General features: G+C 35.0%; 1 protein-coding gene across 5 annotated transcripts in view; it reads left to right on the forward strand.

The window, feature by feature from the left end:
- LOC129247047 (unconventional myosin ID-like) overlaps nucleotides 1–19,859 on the forward strand; it is a 35,502-nt gene extending 15,643 nt beyond the window's left edge. For 3 of the 5 annotated variants that reach the window (XM_054885914.1, XM_054885915.1, XM_054885917.1), the window contains exons 3-10: nucleotides 9,910–10,212; nucleotides 10,285–10,504; nucleotides 10,982–11,207; nucleotides 11,284–11,667; nucleotides 11,734–11,813; nucleotides 14,571–15,965; nucleotides 16,945–17,102; nucleotides 17,164–19,859. In XM_054885914.1, the coding sequence (XP_054741889.1) occupies nucleotides 9,910–10,212; nucleotides 10,285–10,504; nucleotides 10,982–11,207; nucleotides 11,284–11,667; nucleotides 11,734–11,813; nucleotides 14,571–15,965; nucleotides 16,945–17,102; nucleotides 17,164–17,332 (2,935 nt within the window). In that variant the 3' untranslated portion in view covers nucleotides 17,333–19,859. Of the gene's footprint in view, nucleotides 1–9,791; nucleotides 9,853–9,909; nucleotides 10,217–10,284; nucleotides 10,505–10,981; nucleotides 11,208–11,283; nucleotides 11,668–11,733; nucleotides 11,814–14,570; nucleotides 15,966–16,944; nucleotides 17,103–17,163 lie in introns of those variants that run through there. The other 2 variants (XM_054885918.1, XM_054885919.1) reach the window with 2 other exon arrangements.
- The last annotated feature ends 1,920 nt before the right edge of the window (nucleotides 19,860–21,779 follow it).

The raw sequence follows: 21,779 nt of genomic DNA on the forward strand, positions 1-21,779 counted from the left end.
AATTAAATACTTATCCGTCTCCATTCGATGAATGTTAAATTTCAGAAACGTATTATCCAAATTTTAAATCTACAAAATAAAACTTTCAAGCGAATATCAATGGCAACTCTATGTCAACTAATGCATTCGATATGCTTAGCTCGGTATGCGTATACACAAATAACAGAATGATGTCAGCGCGTCACATTTGTATTATGTTTAAAAAAGATGAGGGAACGGGGAATACGAACACTGCAAAGGAGCGGTTTTCTGACAAGGTTTGTTGCTATATTACAGAACTTAGTCATCAATTTGACTTTGTTTACAATTTTTTTGTTGGCTATATAATTTCGATGCTAGTTAAAAGAAAAGTATAAGATGGAGGGAGTGGGAACTTTTATGTGAAACTTAGGTGTTTCTAACATGTGAATTTAATATTATTTAAAAAGCGATAAGGTTTTTTTGCAGTCGCGTATATTTGCGAATATGTGATAATTTTAATTAAATGAATGTTGACTCATCGGCAAACTGATGACAAATGGTTTAAAATCTGAGCTCTTGATCTAATAAATAACTTTGAAATTCCTCAGATGTTTTTAAAAGCAATTTACCAACACGTATACGTACAAATATTATCTTTTGGAAATTTGAAATAAGTATATATAAGTATATAGGTACATATAGTACATAAATTCATACAGAAAACTTTACGAACCCCTCAAAAATAATGCGTTGAAAAGATAATTGGTCTTATTTAAAAGCAACTCAGTACACCAACGAAATGCTAAAGAACACAAATATTTATTTCGAAAGTAAAATTTAAAGTTGAAATATGAAAAATGGAAATATTCAATTCACAGCACAGAAAAGTATACGTATTCGATAAAAAAAGATTGAAATCTAATTATAATAAATACAAATAGTTTAGTTAGTGCCTAGTTGGGCCCCCCATTGCCTCTGCTTAAGGTCAATGGCAGTAACCGATTTTGCATGTGAGAAACTATTTTTTTGTGGTTTCGGTGTTATTTGGTTGTATTCACGGTTCGGACCATCCTTTATTTCTTGGTTTCTTTTGCGTATTCGGCGTTCTAATTCGTCCCATTAATGTTCTATAGGGTTGAGGTCCGGTGGTTATGGTGGCAAAAGGAAATGTTTTGCCACGTTATAAAGCAACCATTCCTTTAATATACAGGATGTGTGCTTCGGATTTTGTTGGAAATAACCTCTGTCATGTTTCATAGTTGGGATACAGTTTTTCTGTTGAAGCGCTTCATTCACTTTGTGCCATATTTTCTGTTTACCACTATAACCGAATAAATTATATGCCTCTGCTTGGCTCACTTGACGAAAAATTTGCTTGTGAAAGCAACAACAAAGTTATCGAGCAAGATTCGCCGCAAGCGAGTATGGTTATACTTTATAAAACTGTTATAACTCATTATAACGTGTTCCTTCATCTATTCGCCACATGCTAACGCTTGGCCTTATTATTATTATTATTATTACAAACTGAAGCTTATAATTAAAATTATAAAGCTATGGCTGCTAAGGCCTTCAGCTTCTTCTTATGATGTAAAATTAGTGCTTAATTAATGCTTAATACTAAGTGCTTATGCGTCGTTTAGAATTTCATTATAAATTAGGAGATATAATATATTTATTCGACATGTTTGTTTAAATTTCGCAATATAATTTTGATATTTTTAAGAAAGCTATAATTTTTTTAATATTATCGATTGTGGGGTTGGAAATGCATTGAATGGGATCGGTGTTATAAAATATATGGTTTCTTATTGAGTTGAAGGGATAACATTCGGACATAACGTGATTAATGGAGATCGGGGTGGAGTTACAAAACTGACATGTTCTGGGGGTATTGCTGTCGATAAGGTGATATGGGTTAATTTTGAATGGCCCAGACGTACTCGCGTGAGTTTAACAAGGTCCATTCTAGAAAGTGAAAGGTTAGCGTGTTTTAGGAGGTTGCTTAAATCAAGCTTTTTAACATTTTGCGCTTTGTACCAAGTTGAGCATTTTTGCCAAGTCTCAGATTTATATTGTTTTATGAATTTTTTCTTGAGAAATTCAGCTATATCATCAACATTTAGATTAGTATGGATCTATGGTGGCATATTTAGCTGTGCTATCAGCAAATTCGTTACTCTTTATAAGGGCATGGCGCGGGGTCCATATCAGTAAAATATTTGGGTATTTTGTTTGTAAAATACTACGGATAGAACTGGGATAGTAATCATTGTTTTCGATATTGGATATGGCATCGAGAGATAAAAGTGAATCGGAGCAAATTGCAAATTTACCTTTTTTATTTCTAATTATATTAACAGCCGACATGATAACAATTAATTCAGCAGAGTAGACTGTACTGTATGCAGCTAGGTTGGATACTATTAAGTTTTCATTTTCGGTAGTTACGCCAAATCCGATCATATTATTGCTTTGGGAGCCGTCTGTGTATATGAAGGTGTAATCCCTGAGTTTATTTTGTATGTGTGCAAAAGCTTGTTGATATATTTTAGCTGGTGTTTCGAATTTTTTATACTTTCGGAGCTCAGAGTTAACTATTACTTTCTGGAAACGCTATGGGGGGATGTGGGTTAGAATAGGTTTTAGTGGTAGATATGGAAGGTTAAGTTTTTTGCTGTTGAGGACTGCTTTACTAACTGCTGAGGGCACTCTTTTAGATGGCCTATTTTTTTGTAGGTTTGAGCAATTTTGAAGAGAGGGGCATCATAGCTGTTCATAAGCACTTTATTTAATTTATTTGTGATATAGTCCCTTTTCGCTTCTATTGAGGGAATGTTAGCTTCAAAAAGCATATTATTAATCGGGGACGTTCTAAATGCTCCTAGTGCGGTTCTTATAGCCGCATTCAGAATAGTTCTTAACTTATTTAGAGCAGATTTAGGTGCGAAACCATATAGAAAGAGACCGAAATCAATTCTTGATATAAAGAGCGCTTTCGTTACTTGTATAGGACCCGCCATCTATCGTTACGGATTTGAACTAGGTATTATTTGAAGAATGGTAACACTTAGCTGTCATCTGATTTGACAGAAAATTAGTTTTATTCTTCCGCTGAACGAAAATGTTTGTGTATACGCTCAAAGAACGCTGGGAAATATTGCGACATTACTTTGAAAATCATGGTAATGTTGCAGAATGTGTACGAAAATTACGTACGGCAATGGGAAGAAGAAAAGCACCGAATGAAGCGTATGTGCGTTACTTTGTGAAAAAAGTAAGAGAAACTGGGTTGCTTATTGACAAACCAACGCGTCACCGACCAAAAACCGTGCGTACACCCGAAAATATTGCTGCGTCAAAGACTAGTGTTATGCCAACAAACCAGCAACAATTGATGCACTGAAGACCAACATACGCAATGTCATAGCTGAAATACAGCCGCATACAATCGAAAATGTGTTGAAAAATTGGACCGATCGTATGGGATGGTGCATGGCTAGCCGAGGCAGCCATATGAATGAAGTTGTGTTCCATCATTAACCGGAAGGATTGTACTTCGAAATAAAAAAAACAGTTTGGAAAAATATTGAGTAGGTTCTTTTTTATAGCATTTTTAGTTCCGTAAAGTTATATGGCGGACCCTGTATAAGTGTTACTGACTTGCAATTGAATTTGTAGCTAGAGAGGCACTTGATGATATTAAGGCGCTGTGAAAAGTCTTATTGTAGAAGTGCTATGTGTGAATTCCAATTATAGTGGTTGTTAAAAGTGACTCCTAGTATTCTTAAAGTATCTACTTTGTTTATTTGGATGTTGTTGCAGTGGACAGAGGGCGAGCACTCTTTTTTACGGCATATACATATGTAAGTGTTTGCATTTTTGTACCGAGAGTGAAGCACCAGAGTAGTTACACCAGGAGTTAATGTCTCCAAATAAATTATTTAGATTAATTCTAACATTTTTATCCTTTTTTTGTTTAACTAAAAGATTGAAATCACCTGCGTAAGCGCAGAACGAGACTTCTTTATAAAAGGAAATTGTGGCACAAATCTTGTTGTATGCTATTAGGAATATAATTACTGAAAGGGGTGAGCCTTGCGGTATTCCGTTTTGAAGTGGGTAAGTTTCGGAAAGGACATTGTCTAATCTGACTTTAATTTTCCTATGGGTCATAAAGTTTCTTATATCGTTGCAAATTCGCGGCCCGAGTTTCCACTCGAGCGGTTGATCTATTATAGCGTGGACTCCAATTTTATCAAATGCTTTTCCGAAGTCGAGTGTATTTACTCTCATTGCTTAACAACATTCGCAAAAAATTAGTCGATTTGTCAGCGTACTGTAATGCGAATTCCAGCCGTTTTTTTCTTAATTTCGTTTATAAATGGTTTCTTTCTCGGCACTTGGCTTTTATACTCGTTTTCTCTCGAAAAACTTGTATATTTTGGCATGAGCATTAATATTGTGGCCGGTTTCCAATGTATTCCGAATATCTACGGCTGTTGTTTTCGGATTCCACAACATTTTTGGTGTCTCAAAAAAGTTTTTGTTTTTAATATTGTTTGTACTGTTGACTTAGCACGGCCAAAAGCTTTAGCGATAGAATTCATACAATGCCCTTCTTTTCTTAATCTTATTATTTGCTCTCGCACTTCATATGAAATTACGAAGCCTACGCGAGACTAACGGTACAATTTGCTGCTTATTTTAACATATACTTCGTTCCAAATATATGTAAATACAAAGATATCATAGATTAGAAATAAGCAGTTTGTCTATAACTACATTTTTATGGAGGCACGTATAGTTTTCTGTGTGACTGTATATATAGTACATGATGGAATAAAAAGGTGATGTCATTGCGCAGTAACGACTTCGAAGTTTGACAAAATGATATTTTAATGTTTTTATTAGGAGATGTAAACAAGAGGTGGCCGCCATATGAGTTGGTGCGTTACTACCATACAGAAAACGTAGGTTAGAATCTCCATGAAACCCCAAAATGCCGAAAAAAATTTTCTAATAACGGTTGCCCCTCGTCATAAAAAAAATCTGTTGTTCGGAGTTGGCTTAAAATTGTAGGTCCCTCCATTTGTGGAGCAACATGAAGGTGCACGCCACAAATAGGAGGAGGAGCTCGGCCAAAAACGAAAAAAGGGTGTAAGCGTCAATTATATATAAGGTTGGCCAAAAAGTCTTGCGGTATTTCCGTAAGCTTGTCTTTGCAAGCGCGTAGTTCTAGTTGTATTCGTCGCATCGGTTCCCGCTAGAGCTTTTTGGAAAGCTCTTTTCACGTGCTAACACGTGTTTGATTAATTGTTGTTTGCTTTTAGTCGTCCGTCAGTTATAGCGTCGCAAACATGGAGTAAAATAAAGAGAAAATACGGCATATTTTACAGTACTACTACGATAAAGGCAAAAATGCATCTCATGCTGCCAATAAAATTTGTGCAGTTTATGGACCCGATACAGTTTCCATTTCCACCGCACAACGATGGTTTCAACGTTTTCGTTCTGGTGCAGAGGTGATCGAAGATGCGTCACGGTCCCGAAGGCCTGTCGTCGAAAATTGCGATAAAATCGCTGAATTGATCGAAAGAGACCGGCATACTAGCAGCCGTAGCATCGGCCAAGACCTGGGCATGAGTCATCAAACCGTTATAAACCATTTGAATAAACTTGGATTCAAAAAGAAGCTCGATGTATGGGTGCCACATGACTTGACGCAAACAAACATTTTTGCCCGTATGGATGCATGCGAATCGCTTCTGAATCGCAACAAAATCGACCCGTTTTTGAAGCGGATGGTGACTGGCGATGAAAAGTGGGTCACTTACGAATACGTGAAGCGCAAACGGTCATGGTCGAAAAGCGGTGAAGCTGCCCAGACGGTGGCCAAGCCTGGATTGACGGCCAGGAAGGTTCTTCTGTGTGTTTGGTGGGATTGGCAGGGAATCAACCACTATGAGCTGCTCCCCTATGGCCAAACGCTCAATTCGGACCTGTACTGCCAACAACTGGACCGCTTGAATGCAGCACTCATGCAGAAGAGGCCATCTTTGATCAACAGAGGCCGAATTGTCTTCCATCAGGACAACGCCAGGCCCCACACATCTTTGGTGACGCGCCAGAAGCTCCGGGAGCTCGGATGGGAGGTTCTTTTGCATCCACCGTATAGACCGGATCTCGCACCAAGTGATTACCACCTATTTCTGTCCATGGCGAACGAGTTTGGTAGTCGGAAGTTGTCCACAAGAGAGTCCTGTGAAAATTGGCTCTCCGAGTTTTTTGACAATAGGGAAGCGAGCTTCTATAAGAGGGGCATTATGAAGTTGGCATCTCGTTGGGAACTCGTCATCGAATAGAACGGCGCATATTTGACTTAAATCGCATTATTATAACCAATTTTATGAACAATTGAAAATTCAATAAAAATACCGCAAGACTTTTTTGACAACCTTATATATATAGCTGGAGGCCAAAGAGAGGTGAGAATATATTTTGAATATTAGTGTAACCTTTTAGCTCAAGCAAAAAATTCACAAAAAAGACCCACTTTGCAAACGAAAACAATTCTTCTTCATCAGGACAATGTACCGTGTCAAAAGAGCATTTTGACAATGGCTGAAATCCATGAATTAGTAAAACGTATTGGACGACCTAGTATATTATATTTGAACTATACTTTCTAAAAAACTCGCAAAATATTGGCAATAAGTTAAATATATTGTTAATAAAATTTTAAAAATTTATTAAAAACTAATCTTTCTTAAATCTATTTTCATTTGACACGTTTATTTTAATATTTGATTGAACTTATTACTTTAATTTATTTTAACTTCTTAATGGGCATTAACTCTTTTATCAGTCAAGGCGAATTTATTACAAGTGATGGTATCCGCATATAAGTAAAAATTTACATGCATTTTGTTTTTACTTGTTGAATCCATAACATCAGCTTGTTCATGGTTTTTTTCATGGCGAATTACTCGTGCAAAGAAAATTAGAAACGTATATAAAGTATTTCAAGCTTCGCGTTTAAATTATTTGAAGTAAATATAAGTAAATTTATTATTTACTCTTGGTCGATGAGCAAGAAGTAGCTGCAGTTGTAATAACAAAGTGTTCAAGATTGTTATTAAATGTAAAGAGAATAGGTGAATGAAATTTTTGCGGACATGGGTATAAAAGTACCATTTTGTGTTATTCAAATCTTGCAAAAAATCTTTTCGCAACAAAAACTATATGGGTCAGATGTAATCTGATATGAGCAATGAATTAATTAACAAATATCTTTTAACAACTTAAGGGGTTACGCCACTCTAGCTACTGTAAAAAAGCAGTTTTTTAAGGATTTTTTTTACATTGAAAGAAAGGTGCCAGGAAAAAACTTTTTAAGTATATTATTAAGCATGTATTTAAGTGTAATTACAAATATTTTTATTGAAAAATATTACAAAATGGCGCCTTTGGAGTGAATCTCTGAACGCGCCCTGCGAAAAAGGCACTTCACGGCAAGCAGTACAACTGACGTAAATGTCCACCTAAACCAAATTAAAAACATTCTTCTCAATCGACGTGAGTATAGCTGTAGAAATACGTACGGGATTTTAGAAATATTGAAATTTGTGTATTTTGCAGATGTTTGAAGTCAAAAGTAGAATTTTTCGTCTAAAATGGAACCGTTAATTGTTTATAAAAATTTTTCTAATTAATTAATAAAAAAATCCGTACGTATTTCAGTGCGGAATAATGTTCTAAAGATCCTTGTACAATTACAAGTGAAAATATTAAAAATTGTTTGTGTTATGCTGCTTGCCGTTTTGAAAAATCACGTTTTGAGATAAACACGCTTTAAATTTGAATAGTCGGTTCAGAGACGTCAGAGGCGCTCGCGCAAAAGTGCGAAATATTAGAGATAAACATTTTTTTCACGCATAGGACTTTTTGTTTTATATTCTAAAGAGTTTAAAGCATCTTTTAAGCAAAAAAAAAAAATTTCGATATTTTGAAAATCCTAGAGTGGCCTAACCCCTTAAACAAGTCCTATAAGGACTGTGAACTGACGTTTAATGCAATATCAAGTGTAATCCAAAAAATTTGTTGCGCTGCATTAAACTAAGAAAAAGGTTTAAATATCTCCAATATTGTTTTTTAATCACAAATTCTATTGCCGCTAATATCCAACTTTTTCTCCTCAAAATTGGTGGTTAATGATGATTTTCCTGATAATATGTGAATTTTCTTCCTCAAATTCTGGTGTTTTAAATTCTAGTATTTTCTGCTTTGTGTTAGAAACTGAGATCAATCACTGCAACCTTCGAAAGTGGGAATAAAAGTGATAAGGTACTTAATTTGTTTGAATCAACATGATTTTGTCACAGGTAGGCCTACGCTAATTAGTCTGGCAGCTTTTTCTGATGATTGCTTTTAGTTAATCTAAAATGGCTATAAAGTCTTTACTATTTAAGAATGATAGAATACAAGATGGCGTCCATCAGAGACGCGCGAACAAGAATGCAAGAAAAAGAAGAAATTACACAAACAACACACGAACGAATTGCGCAAATGTGACGTCCAATGCACGCGAATTCGTCAGATTCACTGAGGGCAAAGTAGCGGTACTACGAACAGCACCGCCCTATAATTCTCTCCAGTTTGGTTACTATCTATACGAACTTTTCTAAAGCATTTGATAGTAGCTCGCAAAAAAATGTAAAGGGTGTTTTTTTAGAGGTTAGGTTTTCAAGATGAAATAAAATATATATAATTTAATGTTATGGCCAAGAATTTAGCTTTATTATAAAGATAAGGGTTTGCCATTATGTTTTAAAAATGATTTCGGGCAAGTGGCCGCCGGGACTGGCTCGAATAAATTCCAGCCGAGAGGCCCAATTTTCGAACACTTTTTGCAGCAATTGGGGCCGTATGTCAGCAATAACGCGCCGAATATTCTCTTCCAAGACGTCAATCGTCTCGGGCTTATCTGCGTAGACAAGCGACTTCACATAGCCCCACAAGAAATAGTCCAGCGGTGTTATATCGCACGATCTTGGAGGCCACGCCACAGGTCCACGGCGCGAGATAATGCGCTCACCAAAAGTTTCCTTCAATAAATCGATTGTTGCGTTAGCTATATGGCATGTAGCGCCGTCTTGTTGGAACCAAAGGTCGTCCACATCAACATCGTCCAATTCAGGCACGAAAAAGTCATTAATCATGGCTCTATAGCGCTCTCCATTGACTGTAACATTATGGCCGGCTTCATTTTTAAAGAAATATGGACCAATGATTCCCTCTGCCCATAGAGCACACCAAACAGTGACTTTTTGAGGATGTAACGGCGTCTCAGCAATGGCTTGTGGATTATGTTCACTCCAAATGCGACAATTTTGCTTATTGACATACCCATTCAACCAAAAGTGAGCTTCATCGCTGAACAAAATTTTTTTCGGTGCGTCGCGCGAACCGAACCATTATTTTCGTAATAAATTTGCACGATTTGCAAACGTTGTTCAGGTGTTATGAAATGGCAAACCAAACTGAGCATAAATCAAGTGACAGCTGTCAAAAAGACCATCTACGAAAAAAGTAGTGCCAACTTGAAAACCTAACCTCTAAAAAAAACACCGTTTACTTGCTAAGGATGCTCAATTTGGGTTTCATTCTGTCTTATTTCAGTGACAGTATTTTGTGTCCATTACTTTTATGTATGAATATCATCGAAGCTTATATATAATCTGCTAAGTCAATTCACGCTGATGATTTAAATATTTACTCTGTTATTAAACGCTTTGATGATTCCCTTGTTCTTCAGGCTGAACTTATTAAGCTATGCTCTTGGAATGAACCATCAAATAATATTCACTAAATTCCAAAATGAAAACAAAAGTTAGTACAACAATATTTTTATATAATTCTTAAATAGCCAATTTTTTGCCGTTACAGATTTCAAGCTGGTTCTATTTATACATATATCGGTGAAGTCTGTGTATCTATTAATCCATACCGCCAGATGAATATTTACGGCCCCGATACGATCAAGATATATAAAGGCCGGGAACTGTTTGAGAATCCGCCACACATTTTCGCTATAGCCGATGCAGCATACAAAATTTTAAAACAAAGACATCAAGACACTTGTATCTTGATATCGGGAGAGTCCGGTGCGGGTAAAACTGAAGCGTCAAAAATTATTATGAAATATATTGCGGCCGTTACAAATATCCATGGTCAGAACGAGATCGAGAGGCAAGTATATTAATTTTATGGTACTGAAGCAAACATAAATATTCAGACTATATGAAAAGTAAAAATGTTTAGGGTGAAGAACGTGCTAATACAAAGCAATTCAATCCTGGAAACATTTGGAAATGCGAAAACTAATCGGAATGACAATTCAAGTCGATTTGGAAAATACATGGACATTGAGTTCGACTATAAAGGGGATCCAGTAGGCGGCATTATCACTAACTATTTGTTGGAAAAATCACGTGTTGTGCAACAACAAGCGGGTGAGAGAAATTTTCACAGTTTCTACCAGGTAAGAAAAAACAAATTAGAGTTTATGTCGATACAAAATGTTCATTCCCTATTCGAAACTTGCAAATAAGAAGTGAAGAATAGTCATATTTGCATGATACCTAAACTGCAAATACATGGATGTTCCGAAATTCATATGAAGTACTTTCCCAGTGAAATTAAAAGAATATATTCTTGTAACTCTAACTTATGGAATGTATTTAGTCGAAGTCAGCAAAACTAAGCGTTCCCACACGGTTCTACGTAACCGGAACGACCCGGATTTATATCCAGCGAAGGGCTGTCACTTCAGCAGCGTGTCCTGTATATGTATGGGGAATATTTCTGCTACAACAACAAAAACTATCTCTAACCTAAAACAATCCGGTACATTTTTTTTAATACCTGTAAATAAATAAATGAAATTTCTCGTTGAAATTGCTTCATATGAATTTCGCGATAGGCCTGACAGTCAAAAGCTTTTCTCACTTCGTTATAGCTTCTGCGAGGTGCTAGCGATAATGAATTGCGGCAATTTGATCTCGTCAAAGATCCCACCAGATACCATTATATGAATCAAGGCAGTATCGACGAACTCTCTGAAAAAGCAGACTACAAAGGCACAAATAATGCTTTCAAGACGCTTGGATTCTCTACTGAAGAAGTGCAAACTATTTGGCGTACTATTGCAGCTGTTCTTCATTTGGGCAACATTGAATTCCAATGTATGCACTGGTGTGAAAAATTAAAAAAAGAACACTTTAAAATCGAACCTTTCCTTAAATTTTGTTTTATTTTTAGCGATTGAAGATGATCTGGTTATCAGTAACAAATCGCATTTACAATCTGCAGCTAAGTTATTGCAAGTGACAGAGAACGAGTTGTCTAATTCTTTGACAACTCGAGTTATTGCTGCTGGCGGAACCGTTATGCAAAAGGAACATAATGACACCCAAGCTGAGTATGGCAAGGATGCCTTGGCTAAAGCCATTTATGATCGTCTATTTACTTGGATCATAGAACGCATAAATCGTGCCATTTTGTTTCGCGGTTCGAAGACTCAGGCGCGCTTCAACTCAGTGATTGGCGTTTTAGACATTTATGGATTTGAAATTTTTGACAGCAATAGCTTTGAGCAATTTTGTATAAATTATTGCAATGAAAAGTTGCAACAGTTGTTTATTGGTAAGTATTGGAAACAAAAGAACATGCCAGCATTTTAGTATTTCCGGTTTATTATTTATTTATTAGAGCTGGTATTAAAACAGGAGCAGGAAGAGTATCAACGAGAAGGAATTGAATGGACCAATATCGTCTATTTCAATAACAAGGTAAAGTAAATTGCATTATATTGAGATTTCCTTTAACTTCAGATTTGATATCGACATTAAGGATACATATAGCAGACTTCAATTGTTTCAAATTGATTTATCAATAGCATAGCAGATTGATTAATAAAATATGTATATAAAAAATAATTGGAAGATCTTTTAAAACTTAAACTAGTGACAATAGAAAGAAAAATGAAATATTCATGTGGCTGTTGAAATAGGTACGAAAAAGAAACAGATATTGTATAAAAATAATTTAGTGATTTTATTGAAAATGATGTGTAAATTATCGGATTTTAATCAATAACCACTGGGTCCACCGTGATTGTCAATGACTTTTTGTATTCGATTTGGCATAGAATTGAATATCCTGCGGCAGGTTTGTGTGGGAGAGGAAAGTTTTCGATGAGGTTTAGGTCGGGTGACTGGCCTGACCAATGCATAACTTTAACATTATTTTGCAAACATTGAGTGGAGTTTTGGTCCTTATCTTGAATACCAATCCACCGAAGTGACATATTCTCTTCAGCAAATGGCAGAATTACTTCGTCAAGTATGTCCTTGTAAATAAGAGTGTCTATTTTACTGGTTATGAATTGAATAGGTCCTACTCCATACCAAGAGAGCAGTCCCAAATCTTTATGTTGCCGCCACCGTACTTGACTGTTCATTTTTGTTTTATACCATTTTTTCATACCCACTAGTCCACACCATGGCTTATGCTTGTGAACAATACTTTTCCTCTTTCTTAAGGGGTAACACCACTGTACACGCGTAAAATAAACACGATTTTTAAAGAATTTTTTTGTATAGAAGGAAAGGGAAAACAATCACTCTGATTTGGGAAGTTATTACTTATATACTAAAATACAAAACTACAAAGTTTGATCGAAAAGTTTTACAAAATGGCGGCATTGGAGACATTTGTGTAATGTGGTTTCTCTTGAAGGAGCTCCGCGGCACGCAGCACAGAGGGTGCAAATTCTAATCTGAACAAAGAAACATTTTTTTTCTTAATCTAGATAAGAATAGCTAGAGAAACACGTAGGGGATTTAAAAAATATTTATTTTTGTGGAATTAGCAAGCATTTGAAGGAAAAAACTCTATTTTGGACGAAAAAAGCGGCACTTAAATAATTATAACAATCGTTTAAATTAATCTATCGAAAATCCCCTACGCTCTTCTCTTAAGAAGGTTATTATACAGACGTAGTGAAAAACCTGATTAAAAATATTAAAAATTGTTTGAGTTATACTGCGTGCCAATTTCAGAAAACGTGTTTTGAGAAAAACGCGCTTAAAGTTTGGAAATTTGGAGAAGTCGTTAGGCAGCAGTCACTAACGCTTGGTTAAAAGATTAAAATATTTATGAAATAAACTTCGGTAACGTATAAAACTTTTTGTTCTGTATTTTAAAAGGTTTAAAGAATTTTTTAAGCTTATAAAAAAAAGTCAATTTTTGGAAATTTCTACAGTGGTGTTACCCCTTAAGTGTGTTTGTTTCAACAGAGGATCCTTACGAGCTATTCTGCCTGACAGGTTCGTGTTGTACCCCTCAGTTTTCGCTGACGTTGTTGATTTCAGCTGCAATAGGATTTGATGACTTAAAAAATCCCTCTTAGCAGAGTCCCAATAAAATTATCAATAGTGCAATCGTTTTCTTTTTGCCCACATGCCGTTTTTTGAATTTTTTGGGCTTAAGGGACTTACAACAAAATGTTTGGACTATCCAAGTGACTCAGCGATACATTTGTGCGATTTTTTTTCGAAGATTTACAATAAGCCTTCGCTCCTGAAATGTGCAACGCTACGCCCAACCCATTTTCGAAAGAAATTCATATTAATTATTAGTTATTAAATGAATTATCTATCGGTACTTACGTTACATTCAATATTTTTCACTTAATTCGTTTTAGTAGCCACGCAAAATTAAAGCAGCAAATTTCCGTGAAGGTTTTAAATTTTTTTTCATATACATATAATAATTTTGGCAATCTAACATAATGGAATTAGATATGTAGACAGTCTGTGGTTGTTGTAGTAAACATAAACATTTCCCATACATGTAGTCGAATATGTGAAACCCCTATATGTGAATATATGAATATATTATCAATGCAATGCAGTTTGTTAGAACCGAATTAGTCAAATAGTCAGAATATGTACACCACACACCTTTCCGATGCTAATTACTCGAAGGTATTCGAACGTTAACTCGAGTATAAAGAGTTTTTTTTGAGTAATTCGAGCGATGCTTGTCTTGATTATTCTGTCTTTTCGCCACCAGTTTTTTAAGTGTTAAAAATTACTAACACACAGTGCTAAAATGCTGGATAGCCGAAGAAATGCTAACAAATAATTTTGACAATTTTTGTTTAGTTGCTCAAATTTTTCAGAAGCCCGAAAATCTCGAATAAATACCAGCTCTGCTCAATACCCTGATAACTAGAGCTTTAGTATATACTACTTCTATACTGAATTGTGGTTTTCAACTTAAAAATTCTCAAAGGCAAATTTCTTATTTGTGAGAAATTCAATCAGCTTCTATTTTTTCTCCCAATTTCTCCTTCTTGCCGGTTTTTTTGGACCATACGAACACAACTGAAACAAGGAAAAATATATAGATATGAAGTTTAATTGCATATACCTATATGTAGGCCACACTTTCCTATAATTAACATAATAGCTGTCTTTTTCTCTGATGTGATTGTACGAACTGCTAACTTTTACTAATATTTGTAATTTTGTTTAAATCAGATTATCTGCGATCTAATCGAACAACCGCATAAGGGTTTGATTGCTATTATGGATGAAGCTTGCCTCTCGGTAGGTAAAATCAACGATGAAACACTACTAGATGCTATGGATAAAAATCTTAGTGCCCATCCGCATTACAGCAGTCGCCAATTGAAACCAATGGATAAAGAACTAAAACATCGAGAGGATTTTCGAATCACACATTACGCGGGTGATGTTATTTACAACATCAGTGGATTCATTGAAAAGAATAAGGACACTTTGTATCAGGATTTCAAGCGACTTTTATATCACTCTAAAAATGCCAACTTGAGTAAAATGTGGCCCGAAGGTGCCCAGGATATTAAGAAGACTACCAAACGTCCTCTTACCGCTGGAACGCTTTTCCAACGCTCCATGGTAGATTTGGTGAACACGCTTTTAAAAAAGGAACCATTTTACGTCCGCTGCATTAAACCTAACGATATAAAGAGTGCAACTGTGTTCGACGATGAGCGTGTACAGCATCAGGTTCGCTATCTTGGTCTGCTGGAGAACGTGCGAGTCCGTCGAGCTGGATTTGTACACCGTCAACGATACGATAAGTTTTTATTACGTTACAAAATGATTTCTCAGTATACATGGCCTAATTTTCGCGGAGGCAGCGATCGCGATGGCGTGCGAGTTCTAATTGAAGAAAAAGGATTCGCCAATGATGTGAAATATGGTCATACAAAGGTGTTCATACGCTCACCTAAAACATTGTTCACATTAGAGCGGCAGCGAAATGAAATGATTCCTCATATAGTTACATTGTTACAAAAGCAGGTTCGTGGTTGGATAGCACGGCGTAATTACAAGAAAATGAAGGCCGCGCTCGCCATAATGTGTGCTTATAAAACGTATAAATTACGCTTTTACGTACATGACCTAGCTCAACGATTCCGTAACGTCAAGAATACAAGGGACTATGGTAGAAGCATCCAATGGCCAAAACCACCATTTGCCGGACGACAAGTAGAACCTCAATTACGACGTATTTTTAACAATTGGCGAGCTTATATGATACTCCGAAAATATCCACGATCTGAGTGGCCCCAACTACGTTTGCAGATCATTGCTGCGACTGCGATAAAGGGCCGTCGGCCATATTGGGGGCAGCAACGTAAATGGCTTGGTGACTATTTAGCTAATTCGCAAGAAAATTCAGGCTATCAAGCTTATAGCATCAACACAAGGAATTTAAAGAACAGCGAGGCATATAATGCGGTTCTCTTTTCCTCTTTTGCAAAGAAATACAACAAGCATAATAAATCTGCTGATCGCGCTTTTATCGTAACGGATACGGCTATCTACAAACTAGATGGAGCCAAACACAAATTTAAAAACATGAATCGCTCTATATCTATCAAAGACGTAAGTCAATATTTCAACATACACGCGTATTTATTTATTTATAGTATTAATGACTTTTAATACGTTAGTTAAATTTTGTCTAATTTTTATTCACTATCCACTGAATATGTACATACATATAGTAAATAAACAAAATTCTTTAGAGGTGTGTAACTAGGCCGGGTCGGTCGCTATACAAAAAAAAAGGGAGGAAAAGTCCACGCCTGTATTTAATGCTTTTGTTGAGAGGATTTCGGCAAATTTGTTTGCAATGGTTTTGCTAAATTCATAAAAAAAAAAATTATGACAATTATAAGTTTTACAAACTTATAGGTAACAATTAACCTTAAAACGCGCGATGTTACCTTTTTTGTTGTATTCATAGCACGCTATTAATAATAGAAAAGTCGTTTAACTATTTTTGGAGTATCATTTAGGTGGAAATTGCCTTTTAGCAGAAAATATGCCTCTCACAAACAAACTAAACAGACGGGTGTACCAACATAAAAAAATAATAATAGAAAGTCGAATGTACGTATATAGCCCGCGAAATTTGAAACCTTCACCTTATTTTTTGAACACACCACGTACTATATTCTGTTGCACAATAGAAGTATTGAATGCTCTCAATAAAATTAGACAAAGAAATCATTATAAAATGGAGCGATAAAAAGCATCGGTCGTTTGTATTTCTAAACCGTAATAAATATAAATCTCATACTCGCGAAACTAATTTGATAACTGGTGATTTGGGCATATCCATCTACTATGGCTAAGAAATAAAAAGGCAGGTGCCTAGCATCCGGTTGCAGAGGAACCCGCATTAGGCTTGCACTTTTAATTTTATTTATTAATTGCTATTCGTCCTTAAACCATTTTTAAGGCGAGATTCTTCAAAACAAAATGTGATTTCTATTAAAATTCTAATATAAATCACAGAAAATATAAGCAAAACCAGACAAATGCAATTGATAAACACTTATATGTTTTTCATTTGCAGTTAACATCGATCAGCATAAGCCCTGGACGTGACCAACTTATAGTATTTCATTCGCCAACAAATAATGACTTGGTATTTGCCTTGCAAGGTGAAAATTCACAATTAAAAGAGGACCGCATCGGCGAAGTAGTGGGTGTGATCTGTAAAAAATACTTCGAGTACGTATCAGTGCAAATATGCCGAGGACTTTAAAGTTAATATTTTGTACTATTCTTTTAGTATTTGCCAACGTGATCTGCGTGTGGATGTTAGTGCTACAATAGCCTGCCGATTGGGTGGTAAATCCCGAACCATTACCATAGAGGGTGAACCAGGAGTAGAAAGTCCGAATTTCCGACATACAGCGGGAAATATAATTTTCGAAATTCCACCATCCTATTGCGCTTAAAAATGAATGCGCTTTAAAAATGAAACTACTGGAAATTCTTCTATTGTCTGGTTTTTATATCCGACTCGTTCGTGCCGCTTTCTAAAAGTGCATCTGTATATTTTTGTGTATATAGCATTATCTTTGACTTGTATTGTTTAAATATTTGTGTGCAGCATTTTACAAAGCGTTTCCCCCTTTTGTGGTTTAATATAAAAACGGTGCAACTCCAATTATGTTGTCAACATTTTCACCACTTTTCGTTAAGTTTGTTAATAATGGAAATAACACAGTTTTAAATCTACCCACCTTTATTTAAAAGTTACGAAAGTTGGTTTATGTTTATGAAAGTTTTTATATGTACAAATGTACATGTGCATATCTTACATACAGTCGCCTTCAAAATACAAGAACATTACGCTATGATCAAGGGCATTAAATTGTAATATTAAAATTTTACTGATTACCGAAAACAATTATAATTTACATCGCCAGTAAATTTTTATTGATTACTAAAAATTTCTACTGGCGCTGAAAACGCAATGTACTCTAGCCTGAGGAGATAAATCCTAAAAACTTAGCTTATCTAAAAAGAACGTATTACAAAATCATCACCGCAAACTTTATACAATACGAACCAGATAAACTGTATGGAAGAACAGAGAAAAGTCATCCGATGCACTAAAAAAAAAGTGCAGTAAGTATTTTTATTATTGCACATTTGTGTCGTTGGTTGTGAAGCCTAGGACAAATGGTGACACATACGCTTAATTTTTTAAATTTATCAGCACAATTTTACTGACTACTGCTATTTTTTCAGTGACAAGTCAAAATTTACTGATTACACTGTGTGACAAAAAAAAAAAATTAAATATACTTTTATGGAGACCTAGCACAACTTGTGGCTATAGAAAAACTAAAGAAAATGGTATAGGAGAAAATCTCGTTTTATGGCCATAAAACCGTTTTTCAGTAGGTTGATGTGAAGAATCACTCCTAACTTCGCCAATTTCCATCCGATTTCGAATTTGTTTTTTTAGTTCGAAAGAACAAAAACAAGCCTTTTTGACAGTGTGTTGACAATTTTTCCGAAATGACAACTGACGAGACTGTAGGCGGAAGTATTTGGAATTTTTTTTATTTTTTCTCTATTTTTTCAACTTTGACATAATTTTTACGATATTATCCGATATTGAGGGTGTTTTTTAGTAGACTACTGTTATAGTAAATTTAATTTTGCGTCGTATGAGCTATATTTGACTGTAATTGAATTAAAATTAATAGAGTTGTGTGAGTTTTAAGATTTTATTTTTTTTTTGTACTAATTTGGTATGTAGGCATCGAAGCATGAAAATGATAACAAGTGTGATTATAAACACATAATAATTATTGGAGTAAAAAAACAAATTCGAAATCGGATGGAAATTGGCGAAGTTAGGAGTGATTCTTCACATCAACCTACTGAAAAACGGTTTTATGGCCATAAAACGAGATTTTGGGGGTGTATTGGAAATTTTTCCTATACCATTTTTCTTAATTTTACTATACCTACAAGTTGTACTAGGTCTCCATAAAAGTATAAAATCACTGTCGCACAGTGTTATTTACTTTAATCTTTTTCAATAATCAGTACTAATTTATTTTATGCAAGTTTACTGGTAGTGCAAAGTGCCCATTTATGGTCTTCAATACGATTCGAGTAACCTGATAAGTATTATATGCATTTGTATTGAATAACTAATATTCCATAACAACCAAATATATTTACATAAGTATATATGTACATATTAAGGAATGTATTGTATATAATATTAAACCCAAGGAATATCCAACAACTTCAGGCGCATAAAACATACTTTTTTTAATAAAAGGAATAAAGAAATTTATGTACTTAAGATATACATATATATGTATGTATGTACGTATGTATATGGCATTGGAGTAGAATGAAAGGAACTCCAATACACAAATAAAGCACAGCGATTATTTTATTAGTATGACTTGTATCACAAAAACCGATTCGTGGCTCATGTAAACGAAATAACATTTTCCAAATAGCATTGCACAACATTATGTGTATGTACACAAATGGTGCCATATTATACATAAAAATATCTTCACAGTTACATTGCAAAAGGGCTTGTGATTTTTGTAAAAGCCCATATGATTTTGGAGAATGTTGCTGTCTAGACATAAATCCGATACTGTAGACCCGACCGTAAAAGTGACTTGAATTCATGCATTATTCGTAGCAAATAAGTATTTACATATATATTTAACACTAAACAGCTTACATTCAAAAAATATACTTAAATTATTTTCATATGAATATTCAAGGAATTCGCATGGAATGGCATGCCTTAAGCAATATCATATAGAGCAGTAAGCATCCAACTGGTAATGACCTTGGCATAGTTAGAAGTTGGTATAAAAAAGTGCTGCATGGATGTATGAATGTTTCTAATTAGGAAATAAGACAGAGATTAAAATATTTTCTGATGAAAAGTGTATGTTTATTAAATTTTCTTTATAAATCCCATCAAACCGATATTTTGACTTTGGTGTGTCTTAAAAACTGTCACGGCTGTTCTTGTAACATCATAAAACAACCCCCATACATTTTTAGGGAATGCTGTTAAAGCGACAGTCCTTGGCCATAGAACCGAATGTTGGGGCAACAGAACCATAATAGCTCAAGAATTGTGTTTAGTACATAGTTCATATGGCAAAATAAAAATATTAATTCGATAGTAAATATCAAGGATATCAGTAAAGCAGCTGATTTGTTCGCTTAGTTCGCTGTTTTTGACGTGATAACGTCTTATAATTCGATTTAGTCGGCTGCACGCACGAAAAAATGTGTCGTTAACTTGCTCATTGTCGTTACCTTGAATAAACTGCAAGCGAAAGCGCGGAACGAACGAGAAAGCAAACAAAGCAAACGAACGGCAACGTTCGACATCTTGCTCTCTCCTACTTAAGTGAGCGTATATATGTATGTATATGCGCATATGTACATATATAAATTCACGTACTTGTATTTGCATATGCCTTCTTATTGATTATTATTAATTTGATTTACTTGAAGAATTTAAAATAAAACCAAGTTTGTTAATAATACCTGTTGTTTTAATGTTATTATTATTAATTTTTTTATTATATATGAAGGAAAAAATGTATGGTAATATTTACCACATACCTTATAAGATATGTTGTATACTAATATATGTATATAAACATGCATATACATATACAATATCGCGCAATTTTCAAAAAGAACAAATCTATATGTAAAGATGCATACGCAAGCAAATGTAAGCTAATGTGCTTGAACTGCAAGCGAGAGCGCGGAACGAACGACAAAGAGCACAATCGGCCCCCGCGTTCGGCAACGTTCGACATCTGGCTTTGTCCTACTTGAGTGAGCATATATATGTATGTATATGCGCATTTGTATATAAATTCACATACTTGTATTTGCATATGCCTTCTTCCTGTGTGCATGGTAATGAACCATTTCTCTGTTGAGAATAGGACGATGATAGAAAAAGTAGGAAATGAAAGGGAGTGTTTCGAGTGTAAAGTGTCTTGAAAAAGGCAAATCGATGATGGTGCCTCTTAGTGTTGTTGACTTATTAACGTCTGATGCACAATCGAAATTGAACATATCTTTCATGAATTTGATAAATGTTTCGTCATTTTTCACGTTTGCGTAAATGTAACTTGACCTATTCCATTGCAATTCCATTTACCTCCTCCTCTATATCCATACAAAATATCTATCAAACAAATAAAATTAAAATTTTGTTTTGAAAATTGCAACCCTTACATCAGTATTTTCTTATGACGTTGTCACGTTAAACTATCGTCAGACTTTACAGACAACCTCTTTTTTTTTAAATTTATTTTGCCGTGACATTCTGTTGCACAAAATGTTGTTTTTGTTCTACTGTTGTTGCTTTATATGAATGCGCCTTGGTGAATACATTAACATCTATGGAATCTCGTTACCTTATATTTATTATTTGGCATTCAAAGGAATATACTATGACAACGGAATGTGTCAGAAAAGTATAGTTACGAAAAGGAAGGAAGTAATGACGCATTTTGCCAAGGCGAATCTATTAAAGGTGATGGCACTAGACACTGTTGTGTACGTTTGATTGTCAAAGCAAAGTATTGAGAAACAAGAAAACAAATAATGAACTCGCCTAGTTTCATTCTGGGCTGACAGCCACATGGATACGGCGAAAGAAAAAAAAAACAACTCAGCTGATTTACCAACACCACCTTTAATAGATTCGCCTTGCATTTTGCTCCCAAAAAACAAAAAAAAAACACAATGAAAAGTAATAAGAGGCAAAGTTATCAATAATTATAGAATAAATCGTCCCCTTAGTATTAAAATAGCCTATAAATTTTTTGATGTTTTGAGAAAATGAATTTCAAACTTTTTGTCGAAAGTAGC

This window comes from Anastrepha obliqua, chromosome 5 (genome assembly GCF_027943255.1).
Source record: "Anastrepha obliqua isolate idAnaObli1 chromosome 5, idAnaObli1_1.0, whole genome shotgun sequence".
In the NCBI taxonomy this organism is placed as follows: Eukaryota; Metazoa; Arthropoda; class Insecta; order Diptera; family Tephritidae; genus Anastrepha; species Anastrepha obliqua.